We start from the raw sequence: 27,201 nt of genomic DNA on the forward strand, positions 1-27,201 counted from the left end.
ATAGCAACTAAGATTGTAGCTCAATTAGTAACGTTCCTATCGAAAAAACACATAGTGGTGACAGCTTTTACATGCCGCACTTCCGCAGCAATTGCTATATTTAAGGCATGCTGTGCTGTAGTTTAAAAAAAATAAATAAAATGTGTGCATTTCTGCCATGTTGTGTGAGTGGGTTTTTATACAATCTAGTTTACAACAATCAATCACAGTGGCCAAACCACAAATAAAAGCGGTAAATTTACTCTAAAATCAGCCTATTTTGTAAAAAGTTTAGGCACACAACAGTGCAGTTCTTTATGGCAAAATAAATTTGTTAGTAAGGACCTGACCTCTTTTATTTTTTATTTTTTGTGATGCAAGTGATACACACACACACACACACACACACACACAGCGAGGCAAATAAGGCTTGCAGTCATGTAATGATTTTCAACAAATCTTTGCTCTACATCTAAAACACTGTTTATTTTGCAGTAATTACAAAAAGCTCTAAAATTGAGGTACCTGGGGATATGTGTATTTTATTATTAATAATTAGAATATGTAAGGGACCAGTGCATGGAAGTAATAAAAAATTAACTTAATAACAGAAAAAACAAGGCGAACCAAATCAATGCTGAAAATGTCATCAAATACATCTAGCCTGCTCTGGTGTAATATTAACCCACTTACTGGACCATTTAATCATATCAGAAGGTAAGCAGACGCTCCCAGCTAAACCGGAAAATACATGATAGTCTCTGACTGGCAGCAAGATTTGAAAAGGAGTTTAATATTTGAGTCAGACTTAATAAATTGCTCAGCTGATACATTATTATTGTCTATGGAACTTCTCTAGTTGTAAAATGATTTTGGAATAAAGTGAACTTGGGTATCTACCTTTAAAAATCTGAGTGAAAATGAATTAATATACTTTAAAAGTATTGTTTAGCTGCCGTGTTTCTCCTGTTATTTCTGGGCTCACACCTTAGGCCGCATTCACACGGGCGTTGCGCATCTCGGAAGTGAAAAACGTCCGTTTATCACGTCCAAGGTGCATCCGTGCGCTGCAGGATGCAATATCACGAATCCCACATAGACATGAGTTGCGCGAAGCGTGGATGCATGAAGCGTGGTGAAACAACAGGCGTGTGAACGGCCACGTTGAATTATATAGGTCCGTGTGACGGCCGTTGTCGGCTGTCACACAGACGTTCGTGGGAATAAGGCCTTAGTATATTGCAAGAGCTCAAATTTTGACGAAGATGGTGCCTGTGAGTTACTACCATTGTTTTTAATGCAGAGGTATAGCGAAACAAGTGTTTGGTTTCATGCAACTGATTATTTCTTGAGACCTAATAATAATAATAATAATAATCTTTATTTATATAGCGCCAACATATTACGCAGCACTTTACAATGTAGAGGGAACATGAAAACAATATCAGACATTACATAGTGACAAAGTTAATTTACAATTCAAACCTGGGGAGTGAGGACCCTGCTCGCAAGAGCTTACAATCTATGAGGACATAAGGGAGACACAAAGTGTAATAGTGTTTGTTCTGTACAATGGTCCGGCCATTTTTATACACATGCGGTGGTATCATAAAGCTGCATGAGCCGGTCACCAGCCACTATCCGTGTATGACGGACATGAAGAGAAGGAGTGTGAGGGAATCTTATTCTGATGACTAATCTAAATGGAGGGCCATGAAAAGGAGTCAGATTAGGGAATTTTATAGGCCTGTCTAAATAGATGTGTTTTCAGGGCACGTTTAAAACTGTGGATATTGGGAATTAATCTGATTGTCTGGGGTAGCACATTCCAGAGGACGGGTGCAGCACGAGAGAAATCCTGGAGACGGTAGTGGGAGGTTCGGATTATGGAGGATTTTAATCTAAGGTCGTTGGCAGAACGTAGAGCCCGAGTAGGGTGGTAGACAGAGATGAGGGAGGAGATGTAAGGAGGTGCAGCACTGTGGAGAGCTTTGTGGGTGAGAGTAATAAGTTTGAATTTTATTCGGAAGGGGATGGGCAACCAGTGCAGTGACTGGCACAGATTAGAGGCGTTGGTGTAGCGCTTGGTCATAAAGATGAGCCTGGCTGCTGCATTGAGGATAGATTGGAGAGGGGAGAGTTTAGTGAGGGGAAGACCGACTAGTAATGAGTTACAGTAGTCAAGACGAGAGTGAATCAGAGCAACAATGAGAGTTTTGGCAGTTTCCTCCGTAAGAAAAGAGCGGGTTCTGGAGATGTTTTTTAGGTGAAAATGACAGGAGCGTGAAAGTGATTGTATGTGAGGAGTAAAGGAAAGATCTGAGTCAAAAATAACCCCGAGACAGCGGGCGTGCTGCTTAGGAGTTATGATAGTGCCACACACAGAGATAGAGACATCAGGTTTAGGGAGGTTAGTAGATGGTTGGAACACAAGGAGCTCAGTTTTAGAAAGATTCAGTTTCAGATAGAGAGAGGACATGATGTTAGAGACAGCGGACAGACAATCACTGGTGTTCTGTATTAGAGCAGGGGTGATGTCACGGGAAGAGGTATATAATTGGGTGTCATCAGCGTAGAGATGGTACTGGAAGCCAAATCTGCTGATGGTTTGTCCAATAGGAGCTGTGTAGAGAGAAAAGAGGAGTGGACCTAGGACTGATCCCTGAGGAACCCCGATATCAAGGGGAAGAGGAGAAGTGGAACCAGCAAATGACACACTGAATGAGCGGTCTTAATGTTTCCATTGCAAATGGTTTCCGTTTGTTTCCGTCATTCAAGGTTTCATTTTTTTGTAGCGGAAACAATAGCATAGTCGACTGCGCTATTGTTTCCGCTAAAAAAAAAACAGAAACCATTTGCAACGGAAGCCCAACGCAGATGTGAACAGGCCCTAACATAGGACATTGTGGAGTAATCGGTTACTGCCTTCTTGTCCTGTCTATAGCAGGTGTATAATATTGTCATGGCTGCACGTTTCTATAAGAAGTAAGCTTTGCAGGCAAGAATACCTAGGATTTCACTTTACAAAGAAGAATTCGTTGGCATATACTCATTCACCTTTGCCTTTCCGAATATTTAAGGAAAGTACTATTAACAGAAAAGGAGCCTTCTCCGCAACAAGCACTATAGATAATTCAGAAATACAGTATCAGACAGAGTCTGTGGGACTTGTATCAAAGAAAACTGGCAACTAAGGGACGGTTCACATCAGCGTTAGCTTTCCATTCAGGGGTTCCGTCTGCGGTTTCCGTCGTGGAACCCCTCAACGGAAAGTCAAACAGAAACCACAGCTTCCGTTTGCATCACCATTGATCGACTGTGCTATTGATTCTGTCGGAAAAACGGAAACCTGCCGGAACGGTGACAAACGGAAACCATTAGCAATGTTTCCGTCACCATTGATATCAATGGTGATGCAAACGGAAGCTAGGGTTTCCATTTGACTTTCCGTTGCGGGGTTCCACTACGGAAACCTCAGACGGAAAGCGAACACTGATGTGAACAGGCCATAATTATCATTTCTGTTTTCCAGTGCAGGTTAGAAAATTAAAGTGATTTGGTTGCTTTCCTTTGCATTCGTTTTTATTCTTCTTTCCTTAAGCTGAAGCCCAATGAGTGGAGATTCTGTTGAGTATGTAATTCCCCTTTTTGTGTCCTGGATAGACCTTATCCGGTTTATAAAGCAGCTGCAATCACACGCACATCTTATGCTGCTGTATAATGGTACTCAATTGCACTTATCTGTTAAGTTGCTTATGTTGAATTTACTATGTGCATCTTGGGATGAAATTTTCTGTCTTCTGTATATTTCCCTTTCCTACTAATCACGTTTTTCTAAAATTGTGTCATACCAAATTGTTATTTTGGGAAATGTTGTGCAGGAAATCAAAAAAATCCAGGATGCATCATAGACGTAGGGCTATCGCTGTATAGTTTTCACAGAGATACAATGGATGTCACCAGCAAACTAGTTCGACAAGCTGCATGGAGTGACTGCATTTATCTATGAAACATTATCTATGCATGTATATTCTTTAATTCTTCTACCTGTCTTCTTCAAAAGACCCTGCTTTGCTACCTGTAAATAGTACACCTGCAATTCACAATATAAGCAGCACACAAAACTGCGTATCACTGCATGCCAGTACCAACAGCACCAGGTCTTGTGGTTGGGGAGCTTCTACCAGCCCAATGGTTGTTGTTATGTCTGCTTTTCCTCACTAATTCCTACGTGTTCCTATCCAGTGGATGCTCTGCGGGTGGAGTGGCGTGAGGGAACGTGCAGTGCTGCTTTTTATCATCAGAAAAGGCCGTACCTTGTACGAAGGTTTAATCTACAAGTCCCATCGGAGAGCCAGGAGTACCTAGAGGTGACACATGGTTTGCCTTGCTGTGAGACATGACCTCTGCACACTGTTATAATGCACTGACAAGTTCAGCACCTGTAATCTCAGCTATTTTCTGCATGAGCAAGCATGCTTAAGTCATCTAGGGGTTACTGCCATGTTACATGTGACAATACCCCCTCCACATGATTCTTGCCTTCACTGATAATACTGTAATGTTTTGTAGCAGCAGTGACATGTTTAAAGTGCCTTATTAACATCATGATGTAGATAGTAGATACGGTCTACGAATTGTTTATCCTATTTCAGAAGCCGTTATCATATAGAAAAGTCTACTTAGTCAAACAGGATAATTTAGTTCATGTCTACATAGATATGTAATAGCTATAACAAGAGTTACATGACTGTAATAACTGAAAATATGTTTGTATTTAATTGAACTTGTGGTATATTCATGCGGCAGTAAAGCCCTGCAGCTGGAGAAAGGCCTGGCTGTGTATCAAAAGGATTACAACAGGGATGGACAAGATTCCCTACATGTTAGGCGCCAGTCAGATGAATTCAGGAGCCAGATTCTGTTTTAGTTGCCTGGTAGTAAGTGCTATCATTGGCATTAATAGAAAACATCCCAAAAGCTGAGGTGCCAGTGACAAATTTCTAGGCACATTGATAACCTGCCCCTCCCCAGGGATTTGTCCAGCCCTAGATTATTACATAGCATAAATAATTAGCTTTTTTTTTTTGCTAACGGAACTATTTCCACACCTTTTTACATACACACATAAAAAAAATAATATTATATCTCAATACCCATATGTTTTCTGAAGTAGACACCTGGCACATTGTGAAAATAGCACCCAGCACTTCACACTCATCAGTCAGTATCAGAGTGTAGATAGGGAGGAAAGAATACACAGCAATCTGCAGGGGGATCACGCAAGTTCTGTATTACCCATGGCAGATGGTGGGGTATTACACACTCATCAGTGTCTGCCAGCACAAGGGAGAAGAGGTTCCTCAGAACAGGTACAGGAATGGAGGAATCTCGTGCTGATACATGAAAGCGAGTGAAGGCAGCAACATCCTGGACACACACAACTCTATTTCAGCATGTATAACTGGGACCGCCAACATGAGAAGTTTGAAACTAGGAGCCGATTGCAAACTGCATATAAAGGGGTCAGAAAACAAAGGAATGAAAATGGTATCCCGATTGAGTGTTTACCTGGAGTTAAAAAGGTTGCACTAACGTATATAAAAATAATTTTCTCCATGTCAAAGGTGTCCATAGCCTGGCTATTTTACAGATTATACATCAATATTTTTATAATAAGCGGAGTAACTTTGTAAATATATTGCATTACTTTTATCTCGTTTGATTTAGAGTTACAGCCTATATTATTATAGCTTAGAGCTGCACAGACCATTCTGCTGGTAGCCATTGGAAACAGACAACAAAATTGTCACCAGACACAGTCCTAACAGCTTGGGCTCTGATCACATCATGTTTTGGCCATACGTTTAACATGTACGCCAAGAAAGCTCCTGACGTACAGGCTAAACGTGTCCATTGGGCTCTGTTGTCAGACGGAAGCCAAAATAGTGTATTTTTGGCCTCTGTCTGGCTGGTATACAATGTCGTACAGAAAAAAAAAGGATGAAATAACATAGTTGACAACACTATTCCATGCCGCTGAGTCCAGTATAATATATATATATATATATATATATATATATATATATATATATACATACATACAGTAGAACAGGGGATAGGAGCAGCACTGTGTAAATAGCCAAGAAAACGGTTGGTGCTAGCTTCAAAAATAAGGAGTGACGTGCTCCTCATGCATATATCCAAGAAACGAGACTGGAAGCAGCACTCAGCAACAAATGTGAATTTATTCACCCAACACTATATAAAGTAAACCACCTTTTTTTTCCCAACATGCTAGCCTCAGGGTGACCGATGCAACTGTAAGTGCCCCTGAATATAATAGTACTATACACTGTACTCCTGAATATAATAGTACTATACACTACACTCCTGAATATAATAATACTATACACTATACTCCTGAATATAATAGTACTATACACTGCACTCCTGAATATAATAGTACTATACACTGTACTCCTGAATATAATAGTACTATACACTGCTCCTGAATATAATAGTACTATACACTGTACTCCTGAATATAATAGTACTATACACTGTACTCCTGAATATAATAGTACTATACACTGTATTCCTGAATATAATACCGTGTTTCCCCGAAAGTAAGACAGTGTCTTACTTTCTTTTTATCCCCAAAAGCCCCACTATGTCTTACTTTCGGGGTATGTCTTATATTGGGAAAAAATTGTCGAATTTTTTTTTTTTTTTTTTCACAAACTTTATTTAACTGTTTTACATTTTTTTTTTTAGTCCCACCAGGGGACTTCACTATGCGATGTGCCGATCGCATATATAATGCTTTGGTATACTTAGTATACCGAAGCATTATTGCCTGTCAGTGTAAAACTGACAGGCAACCTATTAGGTCATGCCTCCGGCATCGCCTAACAGGCAGATGCTGAAGGCAGACCTGGGGGTCTTTGTTAGACCCCCGGCTGTCATGGAAACCCGACGGCGACCCGCGACTTGTTTGCGGGGGCGCCGATCGGGTGACAGAGGGAGCTCCCCCTCTGTCAAACACATTAAATGCCGCTGTCACTATTGACAGCGGCATTTAATGGGTTAAACTGCCGGAATCGGCGCGCGCTTCGATTCCGGCAGTTGCAGCAGGAGCCAGGCTGTGTATAACAGCCGTGCTCCTGCCGCTAATGGAGACGTATGGAGAGGGGGGCGGCGCGGAAGTGGGCAGGAGGCGGCAATACCCCCGTGTTTCCCCGAAAGTAAGACATATGTCTTACTTTCGGGGTACGGCTTATATTAGCCGACCCCCCTGAAACCCCCGATACGTCTTACAATCGGGGGTGTCTTACTATCGGGGAAACACGGTAGTACTATACACTGCTCCTGAATATAATAGTACTATACACTGTGATCCTGAATATAATAGTACTATACACTGTATTCCTGAATATAATAGTACTCTACACTGCTCCTGAATATAATAGTACTATACACTGTATTCCTGAATATAATAGTACTATACACTGCTCCTGAATATAATAGTACTATACACTGTGATCCTGAATATAATAGTACTATACACTGTATTCCTGAATATAATAGTACTCTACACTGCGCCCCTGAATATAATAGTACTATACACTATACTCCTGAATATAATAGTACTATACACTGTACTCCTGAATATAATAGTACTATACACTGCTCTTGAATATAATAGTACTCTACACTGTGCTCATGAATATAATAGTACTATACACTGCACTCCTGAATATAATAGTGCTATACACTGTACTCCTGAATATAATAGTACTATACACTGTATTCCTGAATATAATAGTACTATACACTGCGCCCCTGAATATAATAGTACTATACACTGTGCCCCTGAATATAATATTACTATACTCTGTGCTCCTGTATATAATAGTACTATACACTGTATTCCTGAATATAATAGTACTATACACTGTATTCCTGAATATAATAGTACTATACACTGTGCCCCTGAATATAATAGTACTATACACTGTACTCCTGAATATAATAGTATTATACACTGTACTCCTGAATATAATAGTACTATACACTGTACTCCTGAATATAATAGTACTAAACACTGTACTCCTGAATATAATAGTACTATACACTGTACTCCTGAATATAATAGTACTATACACTGTACTCCTGAATATAATAGTACTAAACACTGTACTCCTGAATATAATAGTATCATACACTGTACTCCTGAATATAATACCACTATACACTGTACTCCTGAATATAATAGTACTATACACTGTGCCCCTGAATATAATAGTACTATACACTGTACTCCTGAATATAATAGTACTATACACTGTACTCCTGAATATAATAGTACTATACACTGTACTCCTGAATATAATAGTATTATACACTGTACTCCTGAATATAATAGTACTATACACTGTACTCCTGAATTTAATAGTACTATACACTGCTCCTGAATATAATGGTACTCTACACTGTGCTCATGAATATAATAGTACTATACACTGCTCCTGAATATAATGGTACTCTACACTGTGCTCATGAATATAATAGTACTATACACTGCACTCCTGAATATAATAGTACTATACACTGTACTCCTGAATATAATAGTACTATACACTGCTCCTGAATATAATAGTACTATACACTGTGATCCTGAATATAATAGTACTCTACACTGTACTCCTGAATATAATAGTACTATACACTGTGCTCCTGAATATAATAGTACTATATACTGTGCTCCTGAATATAATAGTACTATACACTGTATTCCTGAATATAATCGTATTATACACTGTGCTCCTGAATATAATAGTACTATACACTGTATTCCTGAATATAATAGTGCTATACACTGTACTCCTGAATATAATAGTACTATACACTGTATTCCTGAATATAATAGTACTATACACTGCGCCCCTGAATATAATAGTACTATATACTGTGTCCCTGAATATAATAGTACTATACACTGTACTCCTGAATATAATAGTACTATACACTGTGCCCCTGAATATAATAGTACTATACACTGTACTCCTGAATATAATAGTATTATACACTGTACTCCTGAATATAATAGCACTATACACTGTGCCAATGAAATTGTGTCAAACACTGTAAAGTAAAACACCACACACTAACATTGCCCCCTGTAGATAGCGCCAGTTACAATGCCCACTGTAGATAATGTCCCCTGTAGATAGTGCCAGTTACAATGCCCTCTGTAGATAATGCCCCCTGTAGATAGCGCCAGTCACAATGCCCCCTGTAGCTAGCGCCAGTTACAATGCCCACTGTAGATAATGTCCCCTGTAGATAGCGCCAGTCACAATGCCCCCTGTAGATAGCGCCAGTTACAATGCCCAATCTAGATAATGTCCCCTGTAGATTGTGCCAGTTAAATTGCCCACTGTAGATAATGCCCCCTATAGCTATTGCCCCCAACGCTGCCGAGAAAAAATCAAAACATTCTCACCTGTCCCCGTTCCCGTGTCTTCCTCCAGCACCGCAGGAGTGGTCAGAGACCAGACGGCGTCATCCATCATAACGGCGCAGTCGTCGTGATGACATCATCGCGATGACTGTGTCATTAGTAAAGCGCCGAATGGGAGGAAGGGAACGGATAGTTCCCTTTCTCTCTAGCGCTAATGTAAGCAATTGTATCCGCATCCTAAGGATGTGAATACAATTGGGTGAGAGGTCCCACATCAGTCCGGTTCTCTGAACAGGCTGTAATTTTAACCGCCGGTACGGGAGAACCGGGGCGAACTAGGCCCCCTTCCAGCCTCGGGCACTTGCCCAGATTGCCCTTATTATAATCCGCCCCTGGATCTGTTTAACGGACTCATCCTGAACTTTCATGACACATTTTCATAATGTGTCTGTTAAACGGATGCCATTATAGCCTATGACTGACAGATGCCGCTGTTATGCAGTGGTACAGTTAGTTTTTTCTACATCAGATTACCGCACACTGCCTGTTGTATTATAGGGTACTTTCCAGAATGTAAATCACCAGAAGAAGCTCTGAAAAGACATTGAACCAGCAAAGAATGCTGGGAGATTTAAGGTCTGAAGTTTGTAGAATTGTGAATGCAGCTCTGGATCAAAATGAAAGCTGTAACTCACAAGTTAAGTAATACATTTATTTACAATGTTTCCCAACTTTTATGTAGATAAATTCTATATATAAACTTTAAAACGGTTCCCGAAGGCGGACATATCCTTTTGTCCTACTCTTTAGCACTGACATGTAGCCCTAGTCTGAGGTTGGTGCTAACCAACTTGTGCTACTGGTAACCCCTCAGCAGGACTTGAGCCTTACACCGCAACAGCATCAAGACCACCTATCATTGTGTTACAGAGAATGTGTAATCAGAAAATGACCTATAGTTTAAGTCAAGTTTTTATGTTAAAAAAAATGTAAGGGTATGTGCACACACACTAATTACGTCCGTAATTGACGGACGTATTTCGGCCGCAAGTCCCGGACTGAACACAGTGCAGGGAGCCGGGCTCCTAGCATCATACTTATGTACGATGCTAGGAGTCCCTGCCTCGCTGCAGGACAACTGTCACGTACTGTAATCATGTTTTCAGTACGGGACAGTAGTTCCACGGAGAGGCAGGGACTCCTAGCATCGTACATAAGTATGATGCTAGGAGCCCGGCTCCCTGCACTGTCTTCAGTCCGGGACTTGCGGCCGAAATACGTCCATCAATTACGGACGTAATTAGTGTGTGTGCACATACCCTAAGAGTTTTTAGTGATGTTTTGTACAATTATCCTAAAGTCTTGCAGTTTTCACTTTTGTCACACAATAGACTCTTGCTTCCTGTTCTGTAGAGATCACTTCTCATCAGTCCTCTCATTATCATCACAGGCAGGATTACAATGAAATATAAAACGCCTCTATATAGATTACCCAGAATCCACTATTGACAATAGGTGATGGACACAGCATCTCACATCTCTTCCTGCACAATGACTTCTGCAGAGGTCACAGAGAATGCCTAGTAAACTCTCCCATAGAAATATATCAGGGCAATTCAGTATTGCATTAATGCAATAAAATGCATTCACCATACCTCCAAACCTTCAAGTATCGCAAAGAGGGAAATCTGATATGGTGCGCTTAGCACAGCGCAGCAATTTTTTTCCGTTTTAAGCCCGTCCAATACACGCTCATACACACGTGGTTTAGCCCACACAGTATCATTCTCCTATAGTGCCTCCACGCAGCATAATATCCAGATAAAACCCCCCCCACACAGTATAATGCCAAATATCGGCCCCCACACAGTCTAATGACCCTATTGCTGCCTCCATACAGTATAATGCTCCCATAGATTCACCCATACAGTATAATGCTCGCACAGATGTCCCCATACAGTGTAATGCTCACACAGATGTCCCTATACAGTATAATGCTCACACAGATGTCCCTATACAGTATAATGGCCACACAAATTCCCCCATACAGTATAATGTCCCATAGCTGCCCCACACACTATAATGCTCCCATAGCTGCCCTTACAGTATAATGCCTACACAGATGCCCCCCATACAGTATAAAGCCCCATAGCTGCCCCATACAGCATAATGCGCCCATAGCTGCCCCTTACAGTATAATGCCCCAATGCTACCCCATACAGAATAATGCCCCCACAGCTGCCCCATACAGAATAATACCCCTTTATCTGCCACTATACAGTATAATGCAACCTTCGCTGCCTCCAGTATAATGCCCACATGAATTCCCCCATACAGTATAATGCCCCTATAGCTGCCCCCATACAGTATAATGCTGCCTTAGCTGCCCCCATAAAGTATAATGCCCCAATAGCTTCCTTCCCCCATATAGTATAATCACCGCTTAGCTGCCACCATACAGTATAATGCCCCATAGTGCCTAATAATAAAATAAATACATGCCTATCTCCGTTCTCTCTGCTCTATGAGTGGCTCGGCGCAGACAGGTGCGAAGACGTCACTGCATCGCGCCTTTCTGTCCTGAGATCGCATGATACAGTTCTTACCGGGACACTGCCCGGAATCCATGCATTCGCTAATCTGTAGGTGCAAAATCCAAGGAGCAGCACTCATTTCAAGTTGGGGAACAGGATGAAAAGTTTTACTTCTTGGTTCAGTGTCTCTGTAAGGGAGGGGTGGAGGGGCAAGGCTGGTTTCAGAAAAAGTGTGGCCCCTGGGCAAAGTTAAAAGTGGGGCCCCAAATTCTGAATTACTGTATCAATAATGCAGTCAGTTCAGAAGGCGGTGGGCAGAGAACTGCATTGCTGATTTCTAGCGTGTCCAGGAGTGTTGCAAGCCGCAAAGCATATGTCTTACCTCTCACAAAAAAATTGTCTATATACATATACAGTTATTAAATCATACCACTATACCAGATTAAATATTACCTGCATACTGTTACTGAGCACATCTCACTATTATAAGGCAATATAAGGTCCAAATAATACCTCAACACCATAACCACATAGTGACTGAATAATACCCCCACACTGTTACTGAATAATACCGCCGCACCATAACCACATAGTGACTGAATGATACCCCATACTGTTACTGAATGCCTCCACACCATAACCATATAGTGACTGAATAACACCCTCATAATTTTACTGAATAATACCCCCACATCATAACCACATAGTGACTGAATAATGCCCCCATACTATTACTGAATAATACTGCCACACCATAACTACATAGTGAATGAATAATACCCCCATACTGTTACTGAATAAAACCCCCACATCATAACCACATAGTGACTGAATAATACCCCCATAGTGTTACTGAATAATACTGCCACACCATAACCACATAGTGACTGAATAAAACCCCCACATCATAACCACATAGTGACTGAATAATACCCCCATAATGTTACTGAATAACACTGCCACACCATAACCACATATTGACTGAATAATACCCCCACATCATAACCACATAGTGACTGAATAATACCTCCATACTGTTACTGAATAATATAGACACACAATAACCACAAAGTGACTGAATAATACCCCATACTGTAGCTAATACCCCCCAAACCATAACCACATAGTGACTGAATAACACCCTCATAATGTTACTGAATAATACCCCCACATCATAACCACATAGTGGCTGAATAATACCCCCATACTATTACTGAATAATACTGCCACACCATAACCTCATAGTGAATGAATAATACCCCCATACTGTTACTGAATAATACCGCCACACCATAACCACATAGTGACTGAATAATACCCCCACATCATAACCACATAGTGACTGAATAATACCCCCATACTGTTACTGAATAATACCGCCACACCATAACCACATAGTGACTGAATAATACCCCCACATCATAACCACATAGTGACTGAATAATACCCGCATACTGTTACTGAATAATATCGCCACACAATAACCACAAAGTGACTGAATAATACCCCATACTGTGGCTAATACCCCCCAAACCATAACCACATAGTGATTGAATAATACCCCCGTACTGTTACTGAATAATATCGCCACACCATAACCACATAGTGACTGAATAAATAATACCCTATACTGTTACTGAATAATACCACCACACCATAACCACATAGTGACTGAATAATACTCCATACTGTTACTGAATAATACCGCCACACCATAACCACATAGTGACTGAATAATACTCCATACTGTTACTGAATAATACCGCCACACCATAACCACAGTGACTGAATAATAGCCCCGTACTGTTCCTGAATAATACCGCTACACCATAACCACATACTGACTGAATAATACCCCCATACTGTTACTGAATAATACCGCCACACGATAACCACATAGTGACTGAATAATACCCCTGTACTGTTCCTGAATAATACCCCCAAATCATAACCACATAGTGACTGAATAATACCCCCGTACTTTTACTGAATAATACCGCCACACCATAACCACATAGTGACTGAATAATGCCCCCATACTGTTACTGAATAATACCGCCACACCATAACCACATAGTGACTGAATAATACCCCAAACTGTGACTAATACCCCCAAATCATAACCACATAGTGAGTGAATAATACCCCCATACGGTTACTGAATAATTACCACTATACAAAGACCAATATTACCACCATGTAGTGACCATATAGTGGTACACAGGAGCTCTGCAAACCATATAATATTACCACCATATAGTGGTAAATGGCAGTTATACACAGGAACTCTGCAGACCATATGTGGTTACAGCACATTTATATGCGGTGACTTACAGGTGATGTCTTCTCTGATTAGAGTCTTCACTTTCCTTTTTTTTCGCCATCCGGCCCAAATGTTATGGGCTGGGCAACTCGGGTCCCGTAGCAGCCGCTATAGCTGCTAGAGAGGGCAGGGACCCTTAGTGGATGGGGCCATGGTCAATTGTTGAGTTTGCCCCCCCTAGCATCTGTCACAGCCGGCCTCCCGCGGCGATCGCGGCTTCTTTGCCCGCACGATCTCCTTCACGTACATGCACAGCGGAATGCGGTAATGGCTGCATACTGTGCCGTGCATGTAGGTGTCTATGCGCCAACGGATGAAACACTTTTTTGCACACAACTACATTTTCTGGGGATTATAGCAGTTTTAGGCCTCAAGCACACCAGTGAAATGCTTCAGTGTTCTATCAATTTTTTTTAACGGATAGCACATTGACCCTGACCACACTGACCCATTCATTTCTATGGGGCCATGCACACTTACGATATTTTAACGGTTCCGTGCAGCTGTACTGCGAAAAACAGGTCCTACTCCTGTCCGTTTTTCGTGGATCAGCCTCGTCCTTTCTATTCATTTGGTACGTTGAAGCGGTCCGTGTTTCACAGATTCGTGATTTACGGCCGTACAAATACCAACAGGTATGTGCTTTGAGGCCTGTGCTGCCCAGAAAAACGGGGAATTAGCTTCACTACTCATCGCATTTGGGCTATATATACAGTGTTTTTTTCTCCAATATACTTTGTTTTTTGAGGTTTAGTTTAACGGATCTGATATTTCTATGTCCGTGCATGTGTTTTTGTGTGTATATGTGTGTGTATGTATGTATGTATATATATATATATATATATATATGTGTATATATACTGTCCAATTGTAGATGAAAACAGCACTCCAAAAAACTATATGTTAGACCATTTGCACATTTACCAGAGGATGAATCACTTCCCCAACTTGAATACACAGAAACCATAGAGCAAAGTAACGGCACCAGGACTTCAAGATAGATGAAAAAGTGTGGATTCATTCACCTCAAGTGGGCAGCAACGTTTTGGTTCGTCACAGAACGCTTCTCAAACTTGAGAATGGTTCGTCACAGAACTTAAACGTTGCTGCTCACTTGAGGTGAATAAATCCACCCTTTTTCATCTATCTTGAAGTCCTGGTGCCGTTACTTTGCTCTATGGTTTCTATGTATGTATGTATATATATATATATGGGTTTTGGTTTTTTTTAAGAAGAAGAGAATATTTTTTCTTGAGACAAATCCATATGTGTACTGTGAAAAATGTATGTTTTACGATTTAAATCTGTATATCCATTGCCTTTCATTGAGAAAAGAAAAAAAGGACCGACGCAGATGTGAACGTAGCCTAAATCTGTTGAGCGTATGACGAATAGACACTCTTTGAGCCATAGAAATCTATGAATACGTTACAGTATACGATTGTATACTTTTAATTAAACGTACTTGTCAAACATGTGGTCAAACGAAATTGAGCCTAAGGCCTCATGCACATGGCCGTGTTACGGCTCTGTGTTGTACTGAGTTATAATAGGGCACCCATGTAAGTGCTTGAAGCCTTTACTGTATGAATCCGACAACAACAAAAAAACGTGGCATGTTCCGATGGATGCTGTACGTGCGGAGCTGATATAATATCATTCTGACTACAACAGCAGGTCCAGGTAGCAGATGTACATATGTTTGCTCTCTGTTGTATTTGTTATGTAACATGTTTTAATAATGTATATTAATGGTGTATTTGTTTACAAGATTACTTCAGCTTTTTTGGTATAACGCTATCTATGCCTGTCAAAGTGTTTTTTCTTAATGAAACAATAAAAATTGTTTTCAAACACAGATTTCACTTTATGTGTGGACATGGAATCTATACTGAGAGTAGTAAATAACTGACTTATTGTTTTTTAATGTGGCTCCGGGAGATTTTAATTCATCTTTTATTTTGCATGCAGATATCTTAAGAAGTGATAGATTGTGGTACACTGCCTTGTGTTAGGCTTATCACACAATAAAAAATGTGATGTCAATTTAAAAGATGATAATAATAAGCTGCAAATTCAAGAATAACTCACACATCTGTTCCCTCTACTGTGACTTTTGGTGATCACTTTCTGGCGTGCATTATGGGGATTATTAAATTAATCATTCTTGAACAAGGCAGGTTGCCCATGAATGCTGTTTATTTTTGCTTGTTGCCTACTTTTTATCTGTTTGGGCTCTCGTATAAATTAACGTATACAGTAGAATGTGCTTGTTGATTTGGGAACTGGAACATTTCCCTGCTCTTTCAACCTCCTCTTCTCTTTGCTTTATCTCCCCCCTTATTTATTTTTCTCTCTCTCTCTCTCCCCCACCTGACGTGTTCTCTTTGTATCCTGGGAGATTCTCTCCATGCTGAGGTTTCCATAGAAATTCACCTTGTTGATGTTGGATCTCAATGAGTAGGTGGAAGGAGGGGGAGATCGGATTGAGCACCACCTGTTATAAAACTGTATGTGATGGAAAAGTGCAGAGCATGTTGTGCTCCCCCTTTTTTGCATAGCATGAATTGCCTTTCTGTCTTCCTGGCAAATTTCAGAGCACTGTATGCATTCCTCTCTCTCCTTAACAGAGCAACGCGTGTGTGTTGAGTTGGGAAGATCTGCAGCAGACCAGAGGAACAGCCAAAAGTTTGGGCAATCCTGGGGTAGTGGTATGTGCACTGGGTTCCATGATCAGTATTTATATGTTGGTGCCATTGTCTTTTGTCCCACACCATCGCAGCGCTGAGATTATTTTCTTTGTTCCTCATTCTTTTTAGTACTACTCTAGAAGTGGCTGAGCTATAGGTTTCACATTATATTCAGATATGGTTATATTCTATTATCAAATCATGAAGGGTTATTATGTTCAATTTTGTTTTATTAATGTGCAGCAAAACAATCAATACATTCTGCATTAAGTAAACAAAATGGGCTTCATTCAATCTATGATTACAGTGGCTATATGTGTGTGTGTGTGTGTGTGTGTGTGTGTGTGTATGTATATATTTATATTTATATATATATATATGTGTGTATATATATATATATATATATATATATATATATATATATAGCACAAATCAAATATTATTTACTTTGATGTGTTTCATTGAACTGTTCCTTAAAAGCCTTCCCATACAATGATTAAATTTATGTACAGGTATATAAAGTTATTTCTTCTAATGAAATGTAACCATCTGTGTTTACTTATTGAAATAACACTGGAAAGAAAACATGCACTGATATCACAATACATGTAGAAATATAAATTTAATGAACTACCAACAAGGAAACGTTTTAGATGTGCATTATAAGAATAAAAATGTGACGGATAACTATGAGAACACCAACAATGATGATTTATATGGTGATTTTTTTTTTGTGTGCTTGTTGCTTTGATAAGGTAGGAGAGTAGCATAGAATAGAAGTTTTATAACCAAGAGGAACGAGGAGACTTGTTTATCTTTGAAGCCATGAAATGATGAACATGTACTGGTACCTCATAACAACAGTAGTTTTTGCAGTTTGGACGCTCAAAGTACACAGTACATTGATTTCTATATGTCTGGTATTGTTTTGTGTTTGAGTTTCTATAAGATTTTCCTTCACATCTGCGTTGGAGGCTCCGTTAGGGGCTTCCGTCGCAGAACCGGCCGAGATTACCGGAAACAATAGCTCAGAATGCTGCGCTATTGTTTCCAGTAAAACCATGGACACCGCGACGGAAAGCTGATGAAACCCATTAAAGTCAATGAGAACCAGCGGCCGCCAGTGGTATCCGTTTTGCAACGGAACTGTCGCTTCCGTTTTTCCCTTGCTCTTCTCCTCTGACGGAGCAGAACAACGGGAAACCCCAACGCAGGTGCGAACATATCCTAAGATGTATGTAGGAGCAAAGGGAAGAATAGCCTGTAATACACAGTTAGTGCTTTAGACTGTGTACAAAATGTTAAGAAATAAAAGTCTTTGCATTGCTCGGATCTCAATATGCTTGGGACATCAAGAAAAGAGGAACACTGAAAAATATTTAGGCCTAAGTATATGTACCCATGACAGGTTTTTTCCGTCAGAAAAATTCATCACGGACTTTGCCAAGAATCTGTGGCAGAAATCTGAGGTTAGGCCTTTGTTAGGCCCCTGGCTGGCATAGCCCTCTTCCTCTGTCAAACCACTTAAATGCCGTTTCAATTGACAGCAACATTTCAGTAGTTAATCAGCCGAGATCGGATTTATCTACGATCCCGGCCGTTGCGGCAGTAGGCTGTGGTGATTGTGCTGGCACCCGCTCTATCAGAATGACCTACACTACCGTTCAAAAGTTTGGGGTCACCCAGACAATTTTGTGTTTTCCATGAAAACTCACACTTATATTTATCAAATGAGTTGCAAAATGACTAGAAAATATAGTCAAGACATTGACAAGGTTAGAAATAATGATTTTTATTTGAAATAATAATTTTCTCCTTCAAACTCTGCTTTCGTCAAAGAATGCTCCATTTGCAGCAATTACAGCATTGCAGACCTTTGGCATTCTAGCTGTTAATTTGCTGAGGTAATCGGGAGAAATTTCACCCCATGCTTCCAGAAGGCCCTCCCACAAATTGGATTGGCTTGATGGGCACTTCTTGCGTACCATACGGTCAAGCTGCTCCCACAACAGCTCTATGGGGTTGAGATCTGGTGACTGCGCTGGCCACTCCATTACAGATAGAATACCAGCTGCCTGCTTCTTCCCTAAATATTTCTTGCATAATTTGGAGGTGTGCTTTGGGTCATTGTCCTGTTGTAGGATGAAATTGGCTCCAATCAAGCGCTGTCCACAGGGTATGGCATGGCGTTGCAAAATGGAGTGATAGCCTTCCTTATTCAAAATCCCTTTTACCTTGTACAAATCTCCCACTTTACCAGCACCAAAGCAACCCCAGACCATCACATTACCTCCACCATGCTTGACAGATGGCATCAGGCACTCTTCCAGCATCTTTTCTGTTGTTCTGCGTCTCACAAATGTTCTTCTGTGTGATCCAAACACCTCAAACTTCGATTCGTCTGTCCATAACACTTTTTTCCAATCTTCCTCTGCCCAATGTCTGTGTGCTTTTGCCCATATTTATTTTTTCCTTTTATTAGCCAGTCTCAGATATGGCTTTTCCTTTGCCACTCTGCCTTGAAGGCCAGCATCCCGGAGTCGCCTCTTCACTGTAGACGTTGACACTGGCGTTTTGCGGGTACTATTTAATGAAGCTGCCAGTTGAGGACCTGTGAGGCGTCTATTTCTCAAACTAGAGACTCTAATGTACTTGTCTTGTTGCTCAGTTGTGTAGCGGGGCCTCCCACTTTTCTTTCTACTCTGGTTAGAGCCTGTGTGTGCTGTCCTCTGAAGGGAGTAGTACACACCGTTGTAGGAAATCTTCAGTTTCTTGGCAATTTCTCGCATGGAATAGCCTTCATTTCTAAGAACAAGAATAGACTGTCGAGTTTAACATGAAAGCTCTCTTTTTTTCTAGCCATTTTCAGAGTTTAATCGAACCCACAAATGTAATTCTCAACTATCTCAAAGGAAGGTCAATTTTATAGCTCCTCTAAACAGCAAAACTGTTTACAGCGGTGCTAACATAATTGCACAAGGGTTTTCAAGTGTTTTCTAATCATCCATTATCACTTCTAACACAGTTAGCAAACACAATGTACCATTAGAACACTGGAGTGATGGTTGCTGGAAATGGGCCTCTATACACCTAGGTAGATATTGCATTAAAAAACAGACGTTTGCAGCTACATTAACAATGTATAGAGTGTATTTCTGATTAATTTAATGTTATCTTCATTGAAAAAAACTGTGCTTTTCTTGCAAAAATAAGTACATTTCTAAGTGACCCTAAACTTTTGAACGGTAGTGTACATGTATGGAAACTAGCTCCTGCAGATGACATACATATATGGCATTCTGCATTAAGAGTTTAAAGAAGTTTTCCCCACCGAACACATATCACCTATCCACAGGATGGGTGATAAATATTTGATTGCTAAAATCCCTGCACTTCCGCCGTTAAATGGAGCGGTGGTTGATCTGTTTCCATAACTTCCATAATGTTTGAATTTAGCGGCAGCATACATGCTGAACCGCTGCTTCATTCAAACTTCTTACTGCAGCTGTGCGGGTGAGGAGGAGCGGGGGACCTGGAAATAGTGATCGGTGGGGCTCCGTGAGAACAATTCTCACTTGTAATTATGATGTCTGTTGCCACTGCATTCCCTGATGTTTAATTCTGCTCTTGTGTGTTTTTAAAGCGGATCTGTTAATATGGAGTACGGACCTGTAGCTGTAATATGCTACCCTCAAATTGCCGAAATCCGTGTCGCTGTCACTACCTAATGCTGCCCTCAGTGAGGGCAGCAAAAAGGTGGTGGCAGATGCTGTTTAAGCAGTTTGCGGAAGACCCACCTATTACGTTTTACTACCTTACAAGAATTGTTTTATGTGTTAATTATTGTGGGATATTCTGTTATTAATGCCACATAAGTAACATATCTAATTCAAGCCAAATTCTGCTTAAACTGTCAGGGCAAACTCTTTTGGTTGGAGTGATTGATGCCGGTCTCTTGGAGATTTTCGATCAGCTTTAGTTGTCTCGTTCACTTAGAGGTTGGGAATGCAGAGCTTTGATCTCCGATCAACCTCTTCTGACAAAGTATAGGCTTTGCTATCACCATGAAGTCCACCACATAATCCTGGACTCTGCTTAGCCCATAACTCTAAGATAGAGAGCAGAGTGAGATGTGATACTGCCTTTTTCACACTCTTGCTATAGGCTAGGGAGACAGATTATTATTATATATATATATATATTATTTTTTTTAATACGCTAAGGGTCAGAAGTTGTGGTGGATGTGCGGGTAAAACCGCATTAAAAAACTGCATCTGAGAACTGCATGTATTTTTACTGCAATTTGGTGTGTTTTTCAAAGCGGTAATAAAAGCACACCAAATCACAGTAAAAACGCACGCATTTTTCGGATTCATTTTTTTTAATGTGGTTTGAACCGCCCCCCAACCGCAACATCTGAATGGACTCTTAGGCCTCATGCTCACGATCGTAAAAAATCTCCGTAATTGTAGACCGTAATATGGTCCGCAATTACGGACCCACCCGGTTCTATTGGCCGCAGACACCTTTCCGTACCGCTTCGGATAGGTGTCCGTGCCGTAGAACCATGCCGGGAATTATGGAGCATGTCCTACTTTTAGTTTTTTACGGGCCGTGCTACCATACTTTGAACGAGAATGCAGCTGGCGGCCGGCCGTACCCGCAATCGCGGGCCGTGAATACGGGCACGGCCGTGTGCATGAGGCCTTAGGGAGTAAAGAACCAAACAGATTTCGTATGCACAGCATCCTAGATAAGTAGAACTTTAGGATGGGAAATCAATTAAAACTCCATCCATAGCAGTAAATATTTTACAGCAAAATACTCCTACTACCATTTTTGAAGAGTGTGTAGTTTGCGGTAATTCAAATTAATAATACTTAGGAATACGTGACATTAAAAATAAGCTATTTATGCAGGGAAACGTTACTATAACTTATAACAATGCTTGCACATCATACACTAAACATAAGCGTGAAACCCTACTTTTCTTTTAGCACAAAATCTGGGGCAGTAGACAATGCAAACACAGCAAGTCAACACTAACAGTTGAAATATTTGAACTGGAACAGCTGAACTTGTCAAAATAGAGTTAGCGGGAATCTATGATCTGCAAACTACATTTTCTCTAGGGAAAGAAAAGCCACCTAGCAACAGCTGATGGGCACAGGCGGCTAGACTCCTAAATGCCATCTGAAAAGTGATTAAATGCATTAATCCACTCTCAGGTGAAGTTCTGCCCAGACAGGGCTAAGGTTTATCCATTGTATCAAAGCTTACAGGAGCTGGTAATGTAAAAAAAACAACAACCAATAAACAAAAACTTTTTTTTTTTGTTAACAACTGCTTCTACTTGTAGTTCTCTGATTTCAGGGTATTTGCGGACTGCTGTACCTGCGGTTACAAATAACTGCAACCTTTATGAACTGCGACAGATTATACCCACATTACATTAGTGGATGCAATTCTGAAAGTAATGGTGGGCCTAAAGGTTGGAGGGTGGGCGCTATTTCTAGATGGCTGTCATTTCCCTAGAGCAGGGGTCAACAACCTTCGCCAATCCAGCTGATGGGAAACGACAACTTCCAGAATTTCCTGAATCGGAGGCACTGTATTCATTAACTTCAGTATTAAGCAATTTATGTTTATTGGGATGTGCACTTTAAGTTACTGACTAAATAAGTCTTATCTTGGACCATCATCAGCTACACATCAGTTGTATATAGTTTCCATGATATTAGATTTTTGACTAGGTTTTTGGATGGTACCAACAATTGTTAAATATCATAAGATATTAACCCCTTCAGGACACAGCCTGTTTTGGCCTTCAGGACACAGCCGATTTTTTCAAATCTGACGTGTTACTTTATGTGGTAATAACTTCGGAATGCTTTTACCTATCCAAGCGATTCTGAGATTGTTTTCTCGTGACATGTTATACTTTATGTTAGTGAAAAAAATGTGGTCGATAAATTTTGTATTTATTTCTGAAAAACACCAAAATTTGTAGAAAATGTGCAAAAATTTTCATTTTTCTAAATTTAAACATATCTGCCTGTAAAACAGATGGTAATACCACACAAAATAGTTACTAATTAACATTTCCCATATGTCTACTTTATGTTTGCATAGTTTTTTGAGTGTACTTTTATTTTTCTAGGACGTTACAAGGCTTAGAACTTTAGCAGCAATTTCTCATTTTGAAGAAAATTTCAAAAGGCCATTTTTTCAGGGACCAGTTCAGTTCTGAAGTGGCTTTGAGGGCCTTATATATTATAAAATCCCCATAAATCACCCAATTTTGAAAACTGCACACCTCAAGGTATTCGAATCAGCATGCACAAAGTGTTTTAACCCTTTAGGCATTTCACAGGAATTAAAGCAAAGTAGAGGTGAAATTTACAAATTTTATTTTTTTTGCCGAAATTCATTTCTAATAAAAATCTTTTGTAACACAGAAGGTTTTACCAGAGAAATGCAACTCAACATTTTATTGCCCAGATTCTGCAGTTTTTAGAAATATCCCACATGTGGTCCTAGTGCGCTAATGGACTGAAACACCGGCCTCAGAAGCAAAGAAGCACCTAGTGGATTTAGGGCCTCAAGGAATTTATCTAGGGGTATAGTTAGCACTTTGACCACACAGGTTTTTCGCTCAATATATTGGAATTAGTCTGTAAAAATTTAAATCTACTTTTTTTTCTGAAACATAGAAATTAATATTTACAAGGAATAACGAAGAAAATGCACCCCAACATTTGTAAAGCAATGTCTCCCGATTACAGCAATACCCCCACATGTGGTAATAAACTGCTGATTGGACCCACAGCAGGGCTCAGAAGGGAAGGAGCGCCATTTGGATTTTGGAGCACAAATTTTGCTGGAATGGTTTTCGGTGCCATGTCATGTTTGCAATGCCCAGGAAGGACCAAAACAGTGGAAACACCCAAAAGTGATCCCATCTTGGAAACTACACCTCTGAAGGAATTTATCTAGGGGTTTAGTTAGCATTTTGACCACACAGGTTTTTTGCAGAACTTAGTGAAATTAGACCGTGAAAATGAAAATCTACTTTTTTTCTGGGAAAACATAGACATTTTTAATTTTTACAAGGAATAAAGGAAAAAAAGAACCACAACATTTGTAAAGCATTTTCTCCTGATTACTGCAATACCCCATATGTGGTCATAAACTGCTAATTGGAATCATGGCAGCGCTTAGAAGGGAAGGAGCGCCATTTGGATTTTGAAGCATGGATTTTTCTGGATTTTTTTCAGTGCCATGTCACGTTTGCAACGCCCTGGAGGGACCAAAACAGTGGAAACCCCCCAAAAGTGACCCCTATTTTGGAAACACGCCTCAAGGAATTTTTCTAGGGGTATAGTTAACATTTAGACCCCACAGGTTTTTTGCAGAATTTATTAGAATTAGGCCACGAAAATGAATATCACCATTTTTTCCACTAAAATGTTGAATTTTCTCATTTTCACATGGGATAAAGGAGAAAAAAAAACAACAATTTTTGTAAAACAATTTTTCCCGTGTAAGGCAATACCCCACATGTGGTCATACATTTTTTCATTAGAAATGAATTAACCCTTTCGGGACTGATCCATTTTTTTTTGCTTTCTGATTTTATTTTTTCACTCTCCGCCTTCCAAGAACCATAACTTTTTTCATTTTCCGTCAGTAGAGTGTTGTGAGGGCTTATTTGTTGCGGGAGGAGTTGTAGTTTCTATTGACACCATTTAAAGTACCATAAAATGTACTGGGAAACGGAAAAAAAATAATTTGCAGGCTGAAATTGGAAAAAAATCTGATTCCATTTTTGGGGGGTTTTGTTTTTGCAGCTTTCGCCCTGCGGTAAAAACGAAAACTTTACTTTATTCTGCGGCTCATTACAATTACGATGATACCAAATTTATATTGTTTTTTTTATATTTTGCTACTCTTACAAAGAAAAATGTGATTGTTAAAATAAAAATTGTTTTGTTTCACCACATTCTGAGAGCCGTAACTTTTTTATTTTTCGGTTGATTGAGCGGTGGGAGGTCTTATTTTTTGCGGGACGAGCTGTAGTTTTTATTGGTACCATTTTTTGGTACATAAAAAGTGACCAAAAAGTTGTATTCCATTGTTTTTTAGACCTAAGGTGACAAAACAAACAGCAATTTTGGCGGTTTAAATTATATAAGTTTTTTACGTTGTTCACCGTACGAGTTAAATAATGGTATATTGTAGTAGTTCGGCCTTTTACGGACGTAGCGATACCAATTTTGTTTCTTTTTTTTACATTACTTTAGAAGACAAATGGGAAAAGTTGTTTTTTTTAACTTTACATTTTTTCTTTCTCACTACTAAAAACTTTAATTCTTCTACATATTTTATTAGTCCACTTAGGGGACTTGAACCAGCGATCATTGGATCACTGGTACAATATACTGCAATACTAATGTATTGCAGTATATTGTCATTTTTACAGGCTTCTGTAACCACACGATCGCTGTTCCTGTCCGTTAGTCCCGGGTGTCAGCTGTAATACACAGCTGACACGCACAGCGTATGGAGCGGGCTCAGCACGTGAGCCCGCTCCATACATCAAACCCCGCACCATGACGTGTAATTAAGTCATGGTACGCAAATGGTTTAATGCACAGCGGATGGTTGAAAGTGAATATTGCAATTTTCCACTGATATGCCATTTTAGTGCATAATATGTTGTGTCCAGTTTGTGCCACTGAAGACAAATAACTCATAAAACGTTAAGCGGGTTCTCCCGGGAATGGCGATGCCATATATGTGGGTGCAAACTGCTGTTTGGGTACGCTGCAGGGGGTCAGAAGGGAGGGAGCACCATTTTGCTTTTGGAGCGCAGATTTTGCTTGGTAGATATTCTGTTTGGGCTTTTACTGGTGTTTCAGTTTATAATGTGGGGGCATATGTAATCTGTGCGGAGTACATCAGGACATAATAAGAGGGTATAATAATGCAGTAAATAAATAATAATTCATAGATATGTGGCCGGTGACGCACTGATAAATGGCGCCCGATCTTATATGCTTTTTGAACACTCTGCACATTTTGCATCGTCCTATTCTGAGAGCCAGAACTTCTTTATGGTTTTTTTTTTCCACTGGAGCGGTGTGAGGGCTTATTTGTTGCCGGACAATCTGTCGTTTTCATTGGTACCATTTTGGGGAATATGCGATTTTTTTGTTTCTTCAGTTTTTACTTCATTTTTTTGCAAGCCGGGTGACCAAAAACAAGCAATTCTGACAATGTTTTTTAGTTTATTTTTTTGCGGCGTTCACCGTGCGCTATAAATGACAATTTTACTTTATTCTGCGGGTCGGTACGATTACGGCGATACCATATGAATATAGTTTCTTTATGTTTTGCAGCGTTTGCGCAATAAAATCACTTTTTTTATAAAATAATTCATTTTCTGTGTCACCATATTCTGAGAGCCATAACTTTAAGATTTTTTTGTCAAAAAAGCTGTGTAAGGGCTTGTTTTTTGCGGGACGGGTTGTAGTTTTTATCGGTACTATTTTCGGGTACATGCGACTTTTTGATCATTTTGTATTCTCTATTTTGGGAGGGGTGGTGACCAAAAAATAGCGATTCTAGTATAGTTTTTTATTGATTTTTTTTTTTGGGGGTGCTCATCGTGCAGGAAAAATAACATTATAGTTTTATAGTTGGGGTTGTTACGAACCAGATATGTGTACTTTTTTTAACGTGTTCATTTTTTTCCTATAATGAAAGTCTTATTATAGGAAAAAATGAATTTTTTATAACGTATAACTTTTGTTTTTACACTTTTTTAAAGACATTTTTATTACAGTTTTTTTACTTTTTTTACTTGTCCTACTAGGGGACATTTAGACTTGCAGATCTGATCGCTGCTAGAGTACATTACACTACACACGTAGTGTAATGTACTCTAAGGCTGGGTTCACACAACCTATTTTCAGACGTAAAAGAGGCGTATTATGCCTCGTTTTACGTCTGAAAATAGGGCTACAATACGTCGGCAAACATATGCCCATTCATTTGAATGGGTTTGCCGACGTACTGTGCAGACAACCTGTCATTTACGCGTTGTCGTTTGACAGCTGTCAAACGACGACGCGTAAAAATACAGCCTCTTCAAAAGAAGTGCAGGACACTTCTTTCAGACGTAATTTGAGCCGTTCTTCATTGAAC

General features: G+C 39.9%; 1 protein-coding gene across 2 annotated transcripts in view; it reads left to right on the forward strand.

Annotated features, from left to right (window-relative positions):
• The window catches only part of FAM131A (family with sequence similarity 131 member A), a 129,216-nt gene that overhangs the window by 77,552 nt on the left and 24,463 nt on the right, over positions 1-27,201 (forward strand). Inside the window, exons 2-3 of one of the 2 annotated variants that reach the window (XM_075861907.1) lie at positions 4,225-4,349; positions 16,933-17,013. In XM_075861907.1, coding sequence (XP_075718022.1) covers positions 4,225-4,349; positions 16,933-17,013 — 206 coding nt within the window. The remainder of the gene's footprint in view (positions 1-4,224; positions 4,350-16,932; positions 17,014-27,201) is intronic. The other variant, XM_075861908.1, reaches the window with a different exon arrangement.

The sequence above is a fragment of the Rhinoderma darwinii genome, chromosome 4, assembly GCF_050947455.1.
Source record: "Rhinoderma darwinii isolate aRhiDar2 chromosome 4, aRhiDar2.hap1, whole genome shotgun sequence".
In the NCBI taxonomy this organism is placed as follows: domain Eukaryota; kingdom Metazoa; phylum Chordata; class Amphibia; order Anura; family Rhinodermatidae; genus Rhinoderma; species Rhinoderma darwinii.